This window comes from Poromitra crassiceps, assembly GCF_964638095.1.
Source record: "Poromitra crassiceps genome assembly, chromosome: 5".
Lineage (NCBI taxonomy): Eukaryota > Metazoa > Chordata > Actinopteri > Beryciformes > Melamphaidae > Poromitra > Poromitra crassiceps.
Window position 1 is genome coordinate 59338368 of NC_139642.1, and position 20574 is coordinate 59358941.

The 20574-nt window shown below is 46.6% G+C and overlaps 1 protein-coding gene across 1 annotated transcript in view; it reads right to left on the reverse strand.

The window, feature by feature from the left end:
- LOC310776650 (uncharacterized protein) overlaps positions 1 to 20574 on the reverse strand; it is a 68936-nt gene that overhangs the window by 11500 nt on the left and 36862 nt on the right. The window contains exons 19-35 of the mRNA XM_083636822.1: positions 19016 to 19120; positions 18142 to 18297; positions 17266 to 17355; positions 16475 to 16632; positions 15282 to 15354; positions 13099 to 13205; positions 12175 to 12358; positions 9075 to 9143; positions 8653 to 8760; positions 7921 to 7989; positions 7223 to 7372; positions 6326 to 6487; positions 6072 to 6239; positions 5259 to 5402; positions 3205 to 3312; positions 1946 to 2124; positions 560 to 623 (exon numbers count right to left, since the gene is read on the reverse strand). Coding sequence (XP_083492948.1) covers positions 560 to 623; positions 1946 to 2124; positions 3205 to 3312; positions 5259 to 5402; positions 6072 to 6239; positions 6326 to 6487; positions 7223 to 7372; positions 7921 to 7989; positions 8653 to 8760; positions 9075 to 9143; positions 12175 to 12358; positions 13099 to 13205; positions 15282 to 15354; positions 16475 to 16632; positions 17266 to 17355; positions 18142 to 18297; positions 19016 to 19120 — 2094 coding nt within the window. The remainder of the gene's footprint in view (positions 1 to 559; positions 624 to 1945; positions 2125 to 3204; positions 3313 to 5258; positions 5403 to 6071; positions 6240 to 6325; positions 6488 to 7222; positions 7373 to 7920; positions 7990 to 8652; positions 8761 to 9074; positions 9144 to 12174; positions 12359 to 13098; positions 13206 to 15281; positions 15355 to 16474; positions 16633 to 17265; positions 17356 to 18141; positions 18298 to 19015; positions 19121 to 20574) is intronic.

The following is a 20574-nucleotide window of genomic DNA, read 5'->3' on the forward strand; positions in this document are numbered from 1 at the left end:
ACAGTATACAGTCAATAGGCCTATACCTATCCAAATTACGCATGGGGAGAATTACAGCATGCCTCACGCAAACTGTATTACAGGGACTGCAAGACGGGAATCTGGTTTGATTGATGTAACGCCCAGGCATTGCCAGGCCACACCTGTGAATAATTCTGGTGGTTAACACCGCCCAAATCCCATTTGCACCATGCATAAATGATTTGGCATGCCTCTAATCTGCGCTTGTGCCCGTTGTTGTGATGAGTTATGCTCCCCCGCGAGTATTGCATCCTCACCATATTTTGGGTCTGTTTTAACTTGAAAACAGGGAGGTTACGTCTACCCAAACAATTATATCATTTTTAACTCGGCATAACACCTGTCCAGTCCCACTGATTCCCACAGGTGCGCAAGCGCAAATAGGGGATATCGCCTGTACCAAGATAGGGCCCAGTGAGTGTTGCTAAACACTGACAGTAGGAGCTAGCATTGCTGGCTAAAGCCTAGTGGCTAGGCATAATTAATAGTCATAGTAATGAGCTGTCTCCCGTTGTGTTATGGTGGGTTGTGTTCTTACCTTTAAGCCCGGTGTATCCTGGGAAGCCCGGTACACCTGAAGCTCCAGTAGATCCTTGGTCTCCCTACAGATAGACAGAGTGAGTGTGAGAGAGAGAGAGAGAGAGAGAGACACACACACACACACACACACACACACACACACACACACAGGCAGAGTGAGGGTTTGAGCTCCTGAACATTAAGTCAGAGTACAGACGGGGGGGGGGGGGGGGGGGGGGTAAAATTCCCGACATCGGTTTTCCGGCTGTGTCAGACATTCCTACAGACACAATTGGCTGTGTCTGCAGGTGGGAAGCCGATGGGGTATGAATGGGTATGAGTCCTGGTCGCTGCACTAGCACCTCCTCTGGTTGGTCAGGGCGCCTGTTTGGGGCGGTGTTTAGGTCAGGCTGTTACATGGTTTTAGGTCTGGCTGTTACGCCCAAAGCACACACAGACCTTACACACGGAGTCCTACCAAACTAGATAGAAGGCCACGTGTATTTATAAAACGGCTCTCTCAAAACAAGCAATCTGATTGGCTCACAGCTGTGGTATATTTAGCATATACCACACTAAATACACCACAGTTCACCCATTATATATATATATATATATGTTGTGCTCGTTATTTGGATTAAATTTGGTTGGGTAAAATAAAATATTAATAATCCGAAAATTATTAATATTTCATAAAATTATTAAAATATCAAATATGTAATCCTTGATAAGGATTAACCTAGGGGCACCACCTGCTTGATCGCAGGACCCAACCTTAATCACAGTTAGTTTTCACTCAAATGTCTTGCATTCAACATACATGTTCCTTACACCATATCAATGTTCACTCCAAATGTCTGGCCCAACATATATATATATATATATATATATATATATATATATATATATATATATATATATATATATATATATATATATATATAATGTATTATTATTATTGTTTTGGGGGACAACAGCGCAGCTAGCGCAAGACAATGGTGTTTCCCACAGAGCAACAGCGTCGCTTGCTATGGGTCTTTAATCAGCAGGCTGCTTGATCACCGGACAGGCGACTGACCAAAGCATAGTCTGCTTTATCATCTTGACTCTAAATGGGACAATACTTGACCAAATGATCATCATGCTGTATTCAAGAAGACTTGAAATGAGTGATGGAGAGACCATCAACTCATTAGGAAAGTGTTTACTGAGGTCATAAGTCAAGTGAGAAGTAGGGTCATTTGCCCATTCACTTCTATACAATCTGACTTCGGATGGCGCAGCTACCCCCTGGTGGAGGCTTAAGGCACTCCTGCATTGACTTCATTTTTCAGCCATGGAGGTTGCCATGGAGTTTAGTTTGGTCTAGTTTAGTTTAGTTTGGTCTAGTTTAGTCCATGCTTACGTTATCTCCTGTGTCTCCAGGAAAGCCCATGATGCCTCTGGGTCCTGCAGGTCCCGGCGATCCTGAAGCTCCTGGTTTGCCAGAAGCCCCTGGGGGGCCCCAGAAGCCCAGGATGCCTGGGGGGCCATTAACCCCCGGAGAGCCCGGTCTGCCTCTGGCCCCTCCCATGCCTTTAGCTCCTGTGGACAGAGATGTTCAATGTTTTACTGGAGACCTCCTGTGGAGACAGATGTTCAATAGACCCTTTTCAAAGCCGCCGTTTGTGGTGGTAAAGCAGGAAGTAAAGCAGGTATAACCAATACCAGTAATGATGGTTACATCCCATTTATGGCTCCTACATACTGTACTACCCGACGGTCATCAGTCGTCAGTCGCTGTTCCTTTCACACTACAGTTAAGTTTACGGCTATCTCAAATATTATTTCAGGTTTCAATAGATAATACTGTAATATCTAGTAAATCATATCTAGCATAAATAATAATAGATAGTAAACATCGAAGATTTGCATAGCTAATGCTTTTTTAATTAGATGTTTAGTTGTTGGACAGCAGTTTGTACCATTTTGTGAGAATGGCCACTTGCCTGTTTATAGCCTGCTGCAGACAGCAGACTTCACCCCGGCCATGTCTTCTCTCCTGACACGACCATTCATTTCTCCTGGTCCATGCCAGGTACATTGCTAGTCTACTGTATCTATAAATTAAGGCTCTAGATGACATGAAATGGGGGTGAGAAGTCTATTATCATAAGAGAATTAGGAATGGGTCTGGAGGACTAGCACTTCCAGTTCCTTCGTCTGTATGGGAATTTTGGTTATAAATAAGGTCGGTAGTTAACAAAAGTTCATGAAACAGCGAACTTCGTATTCAGCAAGATAATAGGAAGCACCTTTATGATTTTCGGAGCGTAAATGTGTTTTTTTTAATGTGATTTTCAGAAAACGCTTCGAAAGTCATAAAAGTGGTCCTCATTTGTGAAGATTGTCTTGCTGAACACGAAGTTTGCTGTATCATAAACTTTTGTTAATCACATACCTTATTTCATGGATTTAAACAAAATCCCCATACATAAATCCCATTGACTTTTAGACTTGGGGAGTTATTGGCCTACAACAATATGTCATCTCTGCGGTGCCCTATTCCAAAACGCCTCAGCTTCCAGTGGGCGTTACATTCCATCCAGACCTGCCCCTACCTATGTCAAAATCAAACCTATGCCCTCAGGTAGCATAGCAACAGTTGCTAGGTAGCACTCTGACCTCGTGGTCCAGTGAATCCGGGGGGGGCGGGGGGCCCGGGGGGGCCGCTCTCTCCTCTGATGGAGACACCAACGGTCTCTCCTGGGGGCCCCGGGGCCCCGTGGCTGCCTGGCAAGGAGAGAAATCTACTGATTTATCTGTCAATCACACAGGGAGATATCTACTGATGTATCTGCCAATCACACAGGGAGAGATCTACTGATTTATCTGCCAATCACACAGGGAGAGATCTAGTGCTGTATCTGCCAATCACACAGGGAGAGATCTACTGATGTATCTGCCAATCACACAGGGAGAGATCTACTGATTTATCTGTCAATCACACAGGGAGAGATCTACTGATGTATCTGCCAATCACACATGGAGAGATCTACTGATTTATCTGCTAATCACACAGGGAGAGATCAACTGATTTATCTGTCAATCATACAGGGAGAAAGATCTACTGATTTATCTGTCAATCACACAGGGAGAGAGATCTACTGATTTATCTGTCAATCACACAGGGAGAGAGATCTACTGATGTATCTGCCAATCACACAGGGAGAGATCTACTGATTTATCTGTCAATCACACAGGGAGAGATCTACTGATGTATCTGCCAATCACACAGGGAGAGATCTACTGATTTATCTGCCAATCACACAGGGAGAGAGAGATCTACTGATTTATCTGTCAATCACACAGGGAGAGAGATCTACTGATTTATCTGTCAATCACACAGGGAGAGATCTACTGATTTATCTGTCAATCACACAGGGAGAGAGATCTACTGATTTATCTGTCAATCACAAAGGGAGGGATCTACTGATTTTGATCTGTCAATCACATTGGAACTGTCAACATTTCACCATGTGTTCACACCAATCACAAAAATCATGCTACTTGCTCACGTTTGGCAGCACAAATTCTTCCCTCAAGTTCAAAAACCGAATAGTGGTTGGAGCGAATATTGTGTCATTTGTGTCATGTCATTTGCCTCAGTCACGTCACCTGGGGGCAAAATGGAGTCTGCTTGCGTGTTTGCATTGCTTTTGTACCTCATCTCACTGCGTGAAATCGCGTTTGGTGTGAATGCAGCAACATTGTCATGATGACATCAGTGTATTTCGATTTTTGCTGCCTTCTAATGGAACTCATGAACTTGTCGTTACGACTTCTCTTGGGTCCACAGGGCTTGGTCGTATTACATAGTATGACGGGTTTGGTACTGCAGTACTGTAAGTAGTAGCCTACATAGTATGATGGGTTTGGTACTGCAGTACTGTAAGTAGTAGCCTACATAGTATGATGGGTTTGGTACTGCAGTACTGTAAGTAGTAGCCTACATAGTATGATGGGTTTGGTACTGCAGTACTGTAAGTAGTAGCCTACATAGTATGATGGGTTTGGTACTGCAGTACTGTAAGTAGTAGCCTACATAGTATGACGGGTTTGGTACTGCAGTACTGTAAGTAGTAGCCTACATAGTATGATGGGTTTGGTACTGCAGTACTGTAAGTAGTAGCCTACATAGTATGACGGGTTTGGTACTGCAGTACTGTAAGTAGTAGCCTACATAGTATGATGGGTTTGGTACTGCAGTACTGTAAGTAGTAGCCTACATAGTATGACGGGTTTGGTACTGCAGTACTGTAAGTAGTAGCCTACATAGTATGATGGGTTTGGTACTGCAGTACTGTAAGTAGTAGCCTACATAGTATGACGGGTTTGGTACTGCAGTACTGTAAGTAGTAGCCTACATAGTATGATGGGTTTGGTACTGCAGTACTGTAAGTAGTAGCCTACATAGTATGATGGGTTTGGTACTGCAGTACTGTAAGTAGTAGCCTACATAGTATGATGGGTTTGGTACTGCAGTACTGTAAGTAGTAGCCTACATAGTATGACGGGTTTGGTACTGCAGTACTGTAAGTAGTAGCCTACATAGTATGATGGGTTTGGTACTGCAGTACTGTAAGTAGTAGCCTACATAGTATGATGGGTTTGGTACTGCAGTACTGTAAGTAGTAGCCTACATAGTATGATGGGTTTGGTACTAGTACATAGTTTACCTTTCCCTCCTTTGTGTCCGTCAAAGCCAGGTGCTCCGGCTATTCCGTCAAAACCCGTGTCACCCTTGGTCCCCAGGATGCCGGGTGCTCCGTTGGCCCCCGGGTGCCCCGCGGAGCCGTCTCTACCTGAGGTTCCCTGCACACCTGCACACACAGTTATATCAGAGCGACTGAGATAGTAAGAGTTGTGCCATCTCCCTTCACTCCAATGGACCTTTTAAATTTCACAACAGTTCCCAGAAATGAGGTTCTGGATTAAGCAACATTGTAGAGTTTGTGATGTACTTTGAAAGGGCAATATGTTCAAAGAATCAAATTGCATATTATCAGCTTTATTTTATGCATTCAATCAATCAATCAATCAATCAAACCTTTATTTAACCAGAAAATAAAAACCCATTGAGACCGAGGTCTCTTTTTCAAGGGTGATCTGGCCAAGAAGGCAAAAACACGTTTCACGTCGTACAAAATACACAAGTACAAATACATAAACAAAAATGTCTGTCATTTGACCACCATCAACTCAAAATGGAGAAAATTTAAGACAACGGCCCATCACTTACTTCCTGGAACTATTCTTGGAACTACCTAGTTACTTCACATAACACAAAGTCACAGAGCCCTCTAATCCTCATTGGCCAGGTTGTCCCCGTTGTTACAAGCACAAAATACCTGGGTTCCACCTGGACAATCAGCGTGTACATTCTGCATAATTCAATCTTGTATTGTAAGTCAGAATGATTCAACTCAAACTCAAAGTCAGATGCCTGACCTGGAAGATCATGCCAGCAATTGCCATAATGATGACCTCACCTTTCTGTCCGTCAGCTCCTGGCTGCCCTGGGTCTCCACAGGGCCCGGGGGGCCCCTGGGGGCCCGGGTACCCGGGGAAGCCTGGAGAGCCCGGTTTGCCATTGGGGCCTTGGGAGCCAATGCCTGGGAGCCCGTGCTCTCCGGTCAATCCTTTTTCCCCCGGCCGTCCTGAGAAACAGAGTGATGACATCACCGTGATGACATCACAGTCTGAGTGATGACATATCTCTGACTGAAGTGAACTTAGTGTTTACCTGGGGGTCCAATGTTACCGGTTACGCCGCGGGGCCCCTGAGGGGCGGTGGCTCCTGCATCACAGCGCTCTGCCTTGGGGCCCTGGGGACCGGGGCGGCCTGAGGCCCCATCCTGCCCTTTCACACCCCTGGCCCCGGGGCCTCCGGACAGGCCTGGGACTCCTGGAGGATCACAGGGAAGATCAGAGGCTGCAGGCAGTTGCATCAACTGAATGTAAGTTATCTCTTGAGTTAAAGGGACAGCTCACCCTAAAATCCAAAATACATATTTTTCCTCTCACCTGTAGTGCTACTGTATTTATCCATCTATATCGTTTTGGGATAGTTGCCTGAGTTTTGGCGATATCGGCCACAGAGATGTCTGCCTCTCTCCAATACAATGGAACTGGATGGCACTCGGCTTGTGGTGCTCGAAGCACCAAAAAAAATACATTTGAAAAACTCAACAGCACTGTCTCTTTCCAGAAATGATGACCGGGTTACTCAAGATAATGCACAGACTTTGTTGTGAGCAGTTTATCATGTAGGAACTATTTTCTTTTGCAGTCTCATGTAGCAACTAGCTAGCAGCTAGCGGGTGTAGTTCAGTCAAAAGAAAATAGTTCCTCCATGAAACTGCTCATAACAAGGTATGAGGTATCAAACTACAGTAGGCTACGTTTCAACTTACGCATAGCTGTTGCAACCCAATGCTAATCTCTCTCCATACTGAGATACTCTGTGAGAGGAGAGATCACAGGCTGGTCTCTCTCCACACATACAGACTGCGAGAGGAGAGATCACTGGCTGGTCTCTCTCCACACATACAGCCTCTGCGCTAGGTTAGGATAAGGGTTAGTTAGCACTTACCCTGTATCCCCTCTGAGAGGTTAGAGTAAGGGTTAGCACTTACAGTACCTGGTATCCCCTCTGCGCCGGGCGGGCCGGGCACTCCTTTAGGTCCCTGATGGCCCGGGGGCCCTGTGAAGCCGAGGGGACCTGGGGGCCCGATGTCTGAGTCCCCAGCTGGGCCCTTCAGTCCTGGGGCCCCTGGGAAACCTGGCGAGCCTGGGCGACACAACCTGGGTCAAATCTGGGTCACTTCTATTTCATTCATTCATTCATCCATTCATTCATTAATTTATTCTTCATCCATCCATCCATGCATCCATCAGTTTTTGTTCAGTTTTACAGCTGCTGCTTTCGTAAGTGGACGGGAATTTCTGTTTCTGGGCTGTAGGGTATCATGCCTTGCGATACTGAGCTTGGCTACCATGTTCAGACCTTATCCCCGTCCCCAAAAAGACAAGGCCCCTGGCACTAAAATACTACTGCTGTGGTCATGAAGTCCCTTCAAGCCCCTTGTTCTGTCCTACCTAAAATCCATCTTGGACCAACTCCTTGACCCGCTGCAGTTTGCCTACAGGTCTGTGTAGATGATGCAAAAAACATGGCCCTCCACATACATTCTCCTATATAATAAAGTAGGCTACTGTACAAAGAAATAGCAAAGTGAAGATGAGACAGCTTTGGTCAAACATCAGCCACACACACACACACACACACACGCACACGCACACGCACACGCACACGCACACGCACACACAGTGCAGTACCTGGCTCTCCATCGTAGATGGGGCCCTCAGCTCCTTCCTCGCCTGGATCTCCAACAGAGCCTGGGGCTCCTGCAGGAGGAGAGGAGGTCAGGCTCAGCTGGAGGTCAGGGTTATCTGAGGTCACGGTTAACTGAAGGTCAGGGTTGATTGAAGGTGAGCGTTAGCTGAGGTAGCTGTGTTCTTAGCCCCTTTTACACAGCCTGTGAAAGCCCTGATCGTTGTCAGATTAGTGTAATGTCCTATTAGTGTAGTGTCCCATGTAAAAGTCACAAGGAGGGAATGGAGTTTCATTTTGTTCCGCCATTCCTTCCGCCGGTGGAGGTACAGTAGTATCAGCCACGTGTGTCTAAAAGGGTAAGCCACGGGAAGACGGGAATCTCAGCTCATTCATAAAAAAAGAAAAAAAAATGAGAACTGAGGGAAAACCACCTCCAGAATGAAGTTCTACTATCAGAAATGTAGCTTTAGCTCGGCCTTTGACACGATCATCCCAGCCCTGCTACAGGAGAAACTCTCCCATCTGCTTGTAGCTGCAAGATACAAACCTCGAGTAGCCATAGATGTGCCCTGTTGCCCGCATTCAAACGCCTTTTATTGTCTAAAAGCCTGCAAATAAATGTGTTATACTTTTTGAGATATCAGCCTCGTTCTGGACATTTACCTGTGGAAACCAGATTGTAAAGTAACCAGTATATTGGCCTATACACAATTTCAGTCACTACATATTAGTACCTTTAGCTCCAGGGGGTCCTGGCAGTCCAAAGTCTCCTCTGTCTCCCTTCAGTCCATCAGGACCAGTGACGCCTCGATAACCTGGAGGACCTGTCTGTCCTTTAAAGCCTGGAGAGACAGACAGACAGACAGACTATTATTGAAACATGGAGGTGGCTAAACTCATTGAGCCTGTTAGCATTTTGACTTACCAGAGTCACAGCTCTACAATGTACTTTGTAGTAGGCCTACATTGTATCATATAAGTTGCCAGATTTTGTGAAATTGGGAGCACAATGCAGACAGACACACAGGAAGGCAGATAGACAGACAGACAGACAGACAGTCAGACAGACAGAGAGAGACAGACAGACAGACAGACAGAGAGACAGACAGACAGACAGACAGACAGACAGACAGACAGACAGACAGACAGAGCTTACCTTTATTACCAGCCTCTCCCTTCTCTCCTGGACGGCCGGGGTTACTGGGTACACAGGGCAGAGTGTCACCTGGAGGGGGCAGAGTCAGAGTCAGTTTCATTAGACAGACTGTTGTAACTGAAGTAACTCCAGACATCCTGAACCAACTGACCCATTACACCCTGCTCCTTACTGAACAAACTGACCCATTATACCCTGCTTCTTACTGAACAAACTGACCCATTACACCCTGCTCCTTACTGAACAAACTGACCCATTATACCCTGCTCCTTACTGAACAAACTGACCCATTATACCCTGCTTCTTACTGAACAAACTGACCCATTACACCCTGCTCCTTACTGAACAAACTGACCCATTACACCCTGCTCCTTACTGAACAAACTGACCCATTATACCCTGCTTCTTACTGAACAAACTGACCCATTATACCCTGCTCCTTACTGAACAAACTGACCCATTACACCCTGCTCCTTACTGAACAAACTGACCCATTATACCCTGCTTCTTACTGAACAAACTGACCCATTACACCCTGCTCCTTACTGAACAAACTGACCCATTACACCCTGCTCCTTACTGAACAAACTGACCCATTATACCCTGCTTCTTACTGAACAAACTGACCCATTACACCCTGCTCCTTACTGAACAAACTGACCCATTACACCCTGCTCCTTACTGAACAAACTGACCTGTTACACCCTGCTTCTTACTGAACAAACTGACCCATTACACCCTGCTCCTTACTGAACAAACTGACCCATTATACCCTGCTCCTTACTGAACAAACTGACCCATTACACCCTGCTTCTTACTGAACAAACTGACCCATTATACCCTGCTCCTTACTGAACAAACTGACCCATTACACCCTGCTTCTTACTGAACAAACTGACCCATTATACCCTGCTTCTTACTGAACAAACTGACCCATTACACCCTGCTTCTTACTGAACAAACTGACCCATTATACCCTGCTTCTTACTGAACAAACTGACCCATTATACCCTGCGCCTTACTGAACAAACTGACCCATTACACCCTGCTTCTTACTGAACAAACTGACCCATTATACCCTGCTTCTTACTGAACAAACTGACCCATTATACCCTGCTTCTTACTGAACAAACTGACCCATTACACCCTGCTCCTTACTGAACAAACTGACCCATTACACCCTGCTCCTTACTGAACAAACTGACCCATTATACCCTGCTCCTTACTGAACAAACTGACCTATTACACCCTGCTTCTTACTGAACAAACTGACCCATTATACCCTGCTTCTTACTGAACAAACTGACCCATTATACCCTGCTTCTTACTGAACAAACTGACCCATTATACCCTGCTCCTTACTGAACAAACTGACCCATTACACCCTGCTCCTTACTGAACAAACTGACCCATTACACCCTGCTTCTTACTGAACAAACTGACCCATTATACCCTGCTTCTTACTGAACAAACTGACCCATTATACCCTGCTTCTTACTGAACAAACTGACCCATTACACCCTGCTTCTTACTGAACAAACTGACCCATTACACCCTGCTTCTTACTGAACAAACTGACACATTATACCCTGCTTCTTACTGAACAAACTGACTTGAACAAACTGACCCATTACACCCTGCTCCTTACTGAACAAACTGACCCATTACACCCTGCTTCTTACTGAACAAACTGACCCATTATACCCTGCTTCTTACTGAACAAACTGACACATTATACCCTGCTTCTTACTGAACAAACTGACCTGTTACACCCTGCTTCTTACTGAACAAACTGACCTGTTACACCCTGCTTCTTACTGAACAAACTGACCCATTACACCCTGCTTCTTACTGAACAAACTGACCCATTATACCCTGCTTCTTACTGAACAAACTGACCTGTTACATCCTGCTTCTTACTGAACAAACTGACCTGTTACATCCTGCTTCTTACTGAACAAACTGACCCATTACACCCTGCTTCTTACTGAACAAACTGACCCATTATACCCTGCTTCTTACTGAACAAACTGACCTGTTACACCCTGCTTCTTACTGAACAAACTGACCTGTTACACCATGCTGCTGACTGAACAAACTGACCTGTTACATCCTGCTTCTTACTGAACAAACTGACCTGTTACATCCTGCTTCTTACTGAACAAACTGACCTGTTACATCCTGCTTCTTACTGAACAAACTGACCGGTTACACGCTGCTCCTTAACAAACTGACCGGTTACACGCTGCTCCCAAACTGACCGGTTACACGCTGCTCCCAAACTGACCGGTTACACGCTGCTCCTTAACAAACTGACCGGTTACACGCTGCTCCCAAACTGACCGGTTACACGCTGCTCCTTAACAAACTGACCGGTTACACGCTGCTCCCAAACTGACCGGTTACACGCTGCTCCTTAACAAACTGACCGGTTACACGCTGCTCCTTAACAAACTGACCGGTTACACGCTGCTCCCAAACTGACCGGTTACACGCTGCTCCTTAACAAACTGACCGGTTACACGCTGCTCCTTAACAAACTGACCGGTTACACGCTGCTCCCAAACTGACCGGTTACACGCTGCTCCCAAACTGACCGGTTACACGCTGCTCCTTAACAAACTGACCGGTTACACGCTGCTCCCAAACTGACCGGTTACACGCTGCTCCCAAACTGACCGGTTACACGCTGCTCCCAAACTGACCGGTTACACGCTGCTCCTTAGCAAACTGACCGGTTACACGCTGCTCCCAAACTGACTGGTTACACGCTGCTCCCAAACTGACCGGTTACACGCTGCTCCCAAACTGACTGGTTACACGCTGCTCCCAAACTGACTGGTTACACGCTGCTCCCAAACTGACCGGTTACACGCTGCTCCTTAACAAACTGACCGGTTACACGCTGCTCCTTAACAAACTGACCGGTTACACGCTGCTCCTTAACAAACTGACCGGTTACACGCTGCTCCTTAACAAACTGAGCCGTTACACCCTGCTCCTTAACAAACTGAGCCGTTACACCCTGCTGCTGACAGAACAAACTGAGCCGTTACACCCTGCTCCTTAACGAACTGGCCCGTATCACCCTGCTCCTTACCCTCGACTCCTTTCGTCCCCAGCAGGCCAGCGGGTCCTGGAGGTCCTGGCTCCCCAGGCTCTCCTCGCTGTCCCACGGCCCCCGACACACCGGCCCCCACGGGCCCCGCGGGCCCCGGAGAACCCTTTGGCCCCTGAAGTCCGGGGAAGCCTCTGTCACCAGGGAAGCCTTGGAAACTGTCACCCTGACGGAGACACACAGCCGTTACAACCAAACTGCTCTTCCCTGTTGCTCAAGTTGCTTGAGCAGCCCATAACACACACATACACACACACACACACACACACAAACAAACACACACACTGTTGCTGGAGTCGCTCACTCACTGCGTTGGACCTTCACTCACTCACTGGTTACACAAACTCTACCCGTCCTACTTATAGCCTCTGCAGGGAAGAATGAATGACATCACTGATGGGTATTGAAACCCGGAACTAAATTGGTACAGGTTCCTGTTCACAAGAACCCTAAAAAGGAAAAGACATCACTCACGTCACAGCGTTCAAATTTTGCATTGGGGCCAGACCTTGGGGCCAGTTCTATACAGTTAGGCTATGGTTTCTGGCTGATTGGTTCCTTCCTCAGCATGTATTGATGTCACTGCTGTTACTGAAGGTATTAAAAACAACCAAAAGGATTTACTTTGAGTGCTGGCTTTTCTGTTTCTTGTTTTTCGGGACTAAAGATAAACAAATATGGCGGAGGAGAGGCTCAGTGAGAATTATGAATTGTATTATCTTGTAAGGTTGATGTTAGCTTGCTATTTACCTTGTATGCTAGCTAGCCAATGTTAGCTCCTAACTGTCAGAGTCAGCTCTGTGTGCTCTGTGTCTGTGGGTATTGGAAGCACTCTGGCGCTCTGCTATGAAAATGCTTTCTGTGGACACGGCCCCTTAGACTCTTGGTATAAAATATCTGACTGACCTCCGGACCCGACTCTCCAGGATCCCCGGGGAACCCGTCCGTCCCTCTTCTCCCAGTGAAGCCTGGTCTGCCTGGGAGGCCCGTTCGGCCCCGGGGCCCCTTCTCTCCTGGAGACCCACAGAGACAGTTACAGCAGAGACATAAACAAATCGACTTAACTTTAGTCTTAAAGGGATAGTTCAGTTTGTTTGAAGTGGGGTCCTATGAGGTACTCTTATACAGTCAGTGCACTGGGTAAAGCACTCTGGATGCATCGCCCACCGAGATAGGAGAACTGCACTCCAGCTGCAACAGGCACAGAGAGCTGTCTGCTGAGTGTGATGGGGGCCAAGAGCAAAAACATACAAAACAACAGAAAAAATACATGAAATGCTTCCATACTGCTCACCTGGCATAATGCAAGTCTCCACAAGCCCTGTGATGCCAAGTTGACTTGAAAATATGTCATTTACACCCTGTTTTTAGCTGAAATCGTCACTGTAGCAAGGTTGTACCCTAGTTGTTGAACTTTCAGCTGCTAGCTCCAGTGACGATTTCAGCTAAAAACAGGGTGTAAATGACATATTTTCAAGTCAACTTGGCATCACAGGGCTTGTGGAGACTTGCATTATGCCAGGTGAGCAGTATGGAAGCACTTTATGTATTCTTTCTGTTGTTTTGTATGTTTTTGCTCTTGGCCCCCATCACACTCAGCAGACAGCTCTCTGTGCCTGTTGCAGCTGGAGTGCAGTTCTCCTATCTCGGTGGGCGATGCGTCCAGAGTGCTTTACCCAGTGCACTGACTGTATGAGAGTACCTCATAGGACCCCACTTCAAACAAACTGAACTATCCCTTTAAGAAAAAACAAATGCTATTATTAAAAAAAATCTGTTTTAACACGTTCACTGCCATTGACGAGATATCTCGTCTTAAAAAATCCAACGGTTGACTGCCAATGACGAGATATCTCGTCTTAAAAAAAAAAAAAAAAAAATTGACGGTGGGATGTGGATCAACGCCCCCCACGTCTCCTATAAAAATATTGGAGCCACCGAACGTGTACAACCCATTCCACCGACCCACTAAGTGGCGACAGTGCTCTCCAGACTAGAAAAAGCCGAGCCAAAACTGCAGGGGAACGCGCGAGGAAACCATTCTCTCATACTGTAAAATGGATTGGCGAAAACGCTTTCGCTTTCGCGCATTATCGCGCTGGGAGCTGGCGGTGGGGGATTGCAAATTTGCATAATAGATTATGCGTGCAACACACTTTGAAACACGGCAGAAAGCCCACAATCGCACGCAGCTTCATTGCAGCTGAGCTCACAACCGAAACGACTCATGCAGACTCGCCCAAAGAGCAGCCGCCAGCAGCCAGGCAGCACAGGCAGGCAGAGCCTCGCTTGTGACAAACGCTGCAAAGCCACCAGAGACACACCGACGGAGGGAGGAGTTTGAAGGAGAGGGGGGTTTCCTGCTGCTATGGAGGAAATTACTGTTCAAAACTATTGTTTAGATGTCTCACGTCTTACGCCAAAAATAAATGGTTAAAGTGACTGTTCTATCGAATTTCACAAAAAGCCATTTATCTCAGAATAAATTTTCAGACGCTGAAACCATGCTGTATTCTACTGCTAATGCCTACATAACTACTAACTCTACAAACTAACTCTTTTAGACAGAGAAAGCACACATTCTATTAGTTCTTTTGAGATCATTTGTGTTCACAAAATCTTAGCAGAAAATAATCCTCGGCTCTTGAAAGATGAGCCAGAATCCTCAAAAAAAAAACTTGGCAGAACCTACCTACAGTATTGAAAAAACGGCTGGCAGTGAATGTGTTAAGAACTTGCTAAAATGGTGAATTCTAAAGAACTTCTTAAAATGGTGAATACGTATTCGAGTCAAAGGGAAAGGGCAAAAATCTTTGCTAGTTTCTAGCATTCAAAATCATCTTTGTTTCTTTTGTTTTCATTACCACTGGGTCAGTACATCAAAAGACATGTTTCAGAGACCCAGTGGTAATTAAAAGAACAAAAAAGATTTGGAGTGCTAGAAACTAGCAAAGATTTTGCACTTGCCTTTGTCTTTGAGTGTTGTGTGAGGAAGTAAGACGTGTTGTGCGTGCGTGCGAGTGTGTGTGTGTGTGTGTGTGTGTGTGTGTGTGGGGTGGGGTGGGGTGGGGTGGGGTGGCTTGACTCACCTGGAGCCTCCTCCACCACTAGGTCTCCTTTGTGACCTTTGACCCCTCTGACCCCTGGAAACCCCCACAGGCCCTAAACCAAAACACACACACACACACACACACACACACACACACACACACACACACACACACACACACACACACACACACACACACACACACACACAAACTTAGGCTTATAAGTTATATGTTGAAATGTAGTCACTGTAATAATAATAATATAAGAATAATACATTATCCAATGACTCTCACTTCAACACACAACTTCACATTTACCAAATATCTAAACACCAATAAAGTGATTAATAAACAAAAGTAATGTTACCTTTGTTGAGCAGGGAATGTTCCCTTTTTTGAGTCGGGAAGTATAAGTTAAAAATGTTGAGGTCTCTAATTTACAGTGGTCTGTCTACAACACGCATATGCATACTTTTATTTTGACGTTTCAACAATTCACTTGCGTTTTCGATGTCCGTGGGCGTACCTTGAAATGGTCTTGCAGTCCGTCCCAAAACGAAAATTGAGGGGTAGACTGGACGTCTTTCGTTCTTCAATCCAAAAGGAATAATGATAAAATGGGAGTGGCCAAAATGAAAAATGGGGTCAGATTTCAATTGTTTTTTTGTTTTGTTTTTCAGATTCCGTTTGAAAATTTGATTTTCAACTGTTTTATTCATTCTTCAACCCAAAATGAATAGTGATAAAACAGGAATGGTCAAAAAGAAAAACGTGTCCAGATTTTGCTTCGTTTTTTGACCTGACACGAAAAACTATTTTGAGCGCCAGCCCTGCCCCCCCCCCCCCCCCTAATTTAATACCCTGACCAACAGCAAGCGTTGGGCCAGAATTTAGCTATAGCTGATTTACATCTGTGGTCGCTGGAATAAATGTGGATGTGGTATTTAAATATCAGATTTATTATAAAATATTTTCATTCATATTCTGTCTTAAAATCAAACACACCAAAGTAAACATTCTTACAAACAAACAAAAATGCAATAAACTGTTTGGATGAACTCCAGCCTGCATAGAAAACCACATGCAGTGTGAAGTTTGTCCAAGTGGATTGCCATAGCTAGCTTTTCCAAGATGGCGGACCGCTCACACATGTGCATAACCGATTCTGTAGCTGGAACCGATTTGGTACTGACAAACACCTGGCTGTCTGTCAGGGTGACCTGTGACCTCACCTGCCTGCCTGCCTCCCCGGGGGCTCCGGCTGAACCGGGCTCTCCTCTTGGCCCCGATGCCCCTGGAAACCCCGGTAACCCTGGCAACCCAGGCTCGCCCACGGGGCCAGGGGGACCCTCCACTTCAACGGGGGGACACAAACACTCGCCACGACCCCCTACACACACACGCGTGCACACGTGCACAAGCACGCACGTGCACGTGCACGTGCACACGCAGACGCACACACGCACACACACACATGCACACACGCGCACACACACACACACACATACACACACACACACACACACACACACACACACACACACACACACACACACACAGTTACAGGTGACTTGGGTGACAGCTGTCAATCAAAGCAACAATGCTGTCCCCAGGGTGCACTCAGAACAAGGTAAAACCATTTATTTCCTTCTCTGCACCCTGGGCATGAAGTGAGCTGCAAAATAGCCTCACTTTATAACTACCGCTTCCTTTGAACATCTTTAAAGGGCGTGTCCAGACTGCTCTAAAAGGGAAATGCTGCTGTTTCCTGTCATCTTGATTTGAAACGCACTGTTTGTTTGTTTTTACCATTGGTGGTACTATCTCCCACTCACTTCATCTGTACCACAGCCTCTGTTTATTCTAGGTATACCATGTCAATTTGATCTATTCCTGTGAAACTGCCTTGCTGGCTTCTTGACCAGGACTCCCTGGAAGACGAGATCTTGTATCTCAATGAGACCTTCGTAGAGAAATAAAATATAAGTAATACAAAGTAAAAATGCAGAGTCCAGGAACTGACCTTTGACCCCTGAGAAGCCACCGGCTCCTGGGGGGCCCTGGTCACCTGGCTCACCAGACTGTCCTGGAGCTCCAGGCAGACAGTACCGACCTGCAGACAGAACCAAGTCAGAACCAAGTCAGGACCAAAACCAGAAGCATTCATCGTATCGTCGCTGTCGGGCGGAAAACCTTGCATCTCAAATTTTTCACAAGGAAGAAAAAACATTCCCATTTTAACATAGTGTAATAGTATTGATGACATGGGAGAGCCATAGACTAGCACCATGTTTCCTCCGCCACGTGCGGTTGCCAGCCGTTTGTGTGTGTGTGTGTGTGTGTGTGTGTGATTTCCCCCATTTTCTCCCCAATTATACTTGGCCAATCCCCATGCTGCCATATTGGCTGCTCCGGTCGCTGCCCGACCCTCTGCCGATCGGGGGAGAGCCAAGACCACCATGGTTCCTCCGAAACATGCACAGTAGCCAGCCTGACAGCGGGGAGCTTCACCGGCAGGATGTAGCACGTGGGAGGATCATGCTATTCCCACCAGTTCCCTTCTGCCCCAAACAGGCACCCCGACTGACCAGAGGAGGCGCTAGTGCAGTGACCAGGACACATACCCTTATTCCGGCTTTCCACCGGCCGACACAGTCAATCGTGCCTGTATGGACACCCGACCAAGTCGGAGGTAACACGGGGGCGCGAACCTGCGACCCTCGTGTTGGTAGGCAGGGAATCTACCGCGACACTACCCGGACACCCTCACAGGTTGTTTTTCAGTACCCACAAAATCCATTAAAAAAGGCCAAATTTGGAGATACAAGGTTTCTGCCCGACAGCGACAATATGATCTATTGGTGGGGGCGGCTGATTGGATGGATTAGAGGTGTGAGACCTGGAGCCCCGTGCTCTCCTTTAGGTCCTCTGGGCCCTGGGAGGCCATGTTTCCCAGGTTCTCCAGGTGTGGGGCCGTTGATGAACAGCTGGCCAGGTTCTCCTTTATCTCCCTTGGAACCTGAAACTCCTCGGCGGCCCGGGACACCGGTCGGTCCTGAGAGAGAGAGGAGCATCAACATTTAGCTTCATACAGTACCAGTACCACCTTCCACTGCTTTCTAATGGAGCTGACAGTATAACACAATCTCTACTGGTTTCTACTGGAGCTGACAGTATAACACAGTCTCTACTGCTTTCTACTGGAGCTGACAGTATAACACAATCTCTACTGGTTTCTACTGGAGCTGACAGTATAACACAATCTCTACTGGTTTCTACTGGAGCTGACAGTACAACACAATCTCTACTGGTTTCTACTGGAGCTGACAGTATAACACAGTCTCTACTGCTTTCTACTGGAGCTGACAGTATAACACAATCTCTACTGGTTTCTACTGGAGCTGACAGTATAACACAATCTCTACTGGTTTCTACTGGAGCTGACAGTATAACACAATCTCTACTGGTTTCTACTGGAGCTGACAGTATAACACAAGTCTCTACTGGCATATACTGGAGCTGACCGGTACAATGCAGTCTCTACTGGTTTCTACTGGAGCTCACAGTATAACACCGTGTCCACTGGTTTCTACTGGAGCTGACAGTACAACACAGTCTCTACTGGCCTCTACTGGAGCTCACAGTATAACACCGTCTCTCCTGGTTTCTACTGGAGCTGACCAGTACAACACAGTCTCTCCTGGTTTCTACTGGAACTGACAGTACAACACAGTCACTCACAGCTGCCTTGCTCATGGGTTGGTGGTACTGACCAGGTGTGGTTCTGCCGGGGGATCCGGGGGGGCCATGCATTCCCATCAGTCCCATGTCTCCTGTTGGGCCCGGTTCACCGAGGGGCCCGGGGGGCCCGACTTTACCTGGAACACAACCAACATGTTCATAACACAACATAACAACAACCAACATGTTCATAACACAACATAACAACAACCAACATGTTCATAACACAACATAACAACAACCAACATGTTCATAAGGCGCAGGGTGATGACAACAGCATGATGGCATCATCAGCCTGACATGATTCTGATGCAAACAGAATCAAAACGGACAATCCACAAGAAACACTGAATAACTTAAAGTGAACGGGCCTGTTCGATTACAGTATCTCTACTCAGCGTACTTTTTATACTCAAATTGAGTAGGTAGTGTGTTCACACTGTACAGAAATGTACAGTGTGAACTGAATGTACTCCAAATAGCGGAGGTGTCTCATCTCGCCTCGTCTATCGTTTGAGGATGAATGATTAACACCAGTAAAGCCCCATTTATGCTTGGTCTGGCGACACTTTTGAAACCGTCGCCGGCAGAAATGAGGACTTGAGTCGACACTTTCAAGTGTCGGCGAGCAGTGTCTGCTACCTGGTGAAATTCGTTTTGGTTTTCGCTCGATTGAAATGAATGAACGTGTCCCCGCTATTTTTATCAGCCTGTCCTTGATGTATGACTTCGTGAAAATCACAAAGAACACCGTAACCAGTTTCCCAGAGAGAGAGGAGTTGAGTCGTGTGGTTGTGTGTCGTTTAGATGCGGCTGCAGCCAAGTATGTTACATCTTGCCTCCGAGGTGGTTTCACTGTGCATTCCCTCTCTTCTCTTGGCTGTCTGCACTTATAGCGTTCGAGTGTCACGTGACCGTTGAACCGAGGCGAACGTTCACTGAAGTATAAATGCAACACCATGAGCGACACTTTCTTTTTCGTCTGCGTCCATGTGCTGAGCGACACTTTATAATTATGTAGCGAATCAGCAGTACACATACAGGGGTGAGCATTGGTAGTGTCTCGACTGCAGATAGGAACTGATGTGTGGGAGTGTTGTATTGGGGGAACACTATGCTGGGGGGATACTTCTGGAGTGAACTGAGCATGCGCGTCAGTCCACACACACTACTTGGAGGGAAAGCTGCTAGCTTTGAGCGTGACAACCGCTGAGAGTTGTAATATAACTAACTGTGAATAAAGACCCTTGTACCATCAAGAAGCCTCTGCCTCATGAGATAACGGATACGTTACACTGGCGTCAGAAGTTTAAACGGTGAATATTGCCTCCAGATTAGCGAAATGGTTAACAAGTTCCTGAAGAAAGAGCGCAAGCGGCTCAACCGAGAGGCGGGAGAGGCGAGAGCCGGGGCAGACTACCAGCCGGCCGAGGAGGATGATGTCTGGGTAGACGCAGCTGCTACCACAGGGATCCAAGAAAGAAAAACAACAGAAAGCCTGGGGTTGGTGAAAATAAAATCCGAGCCAGACAGAGCTAGCACCGTAGCCACGGAAGCTAACCCGCAGCCCAAGGGAGCTAGCAGGCAAGCT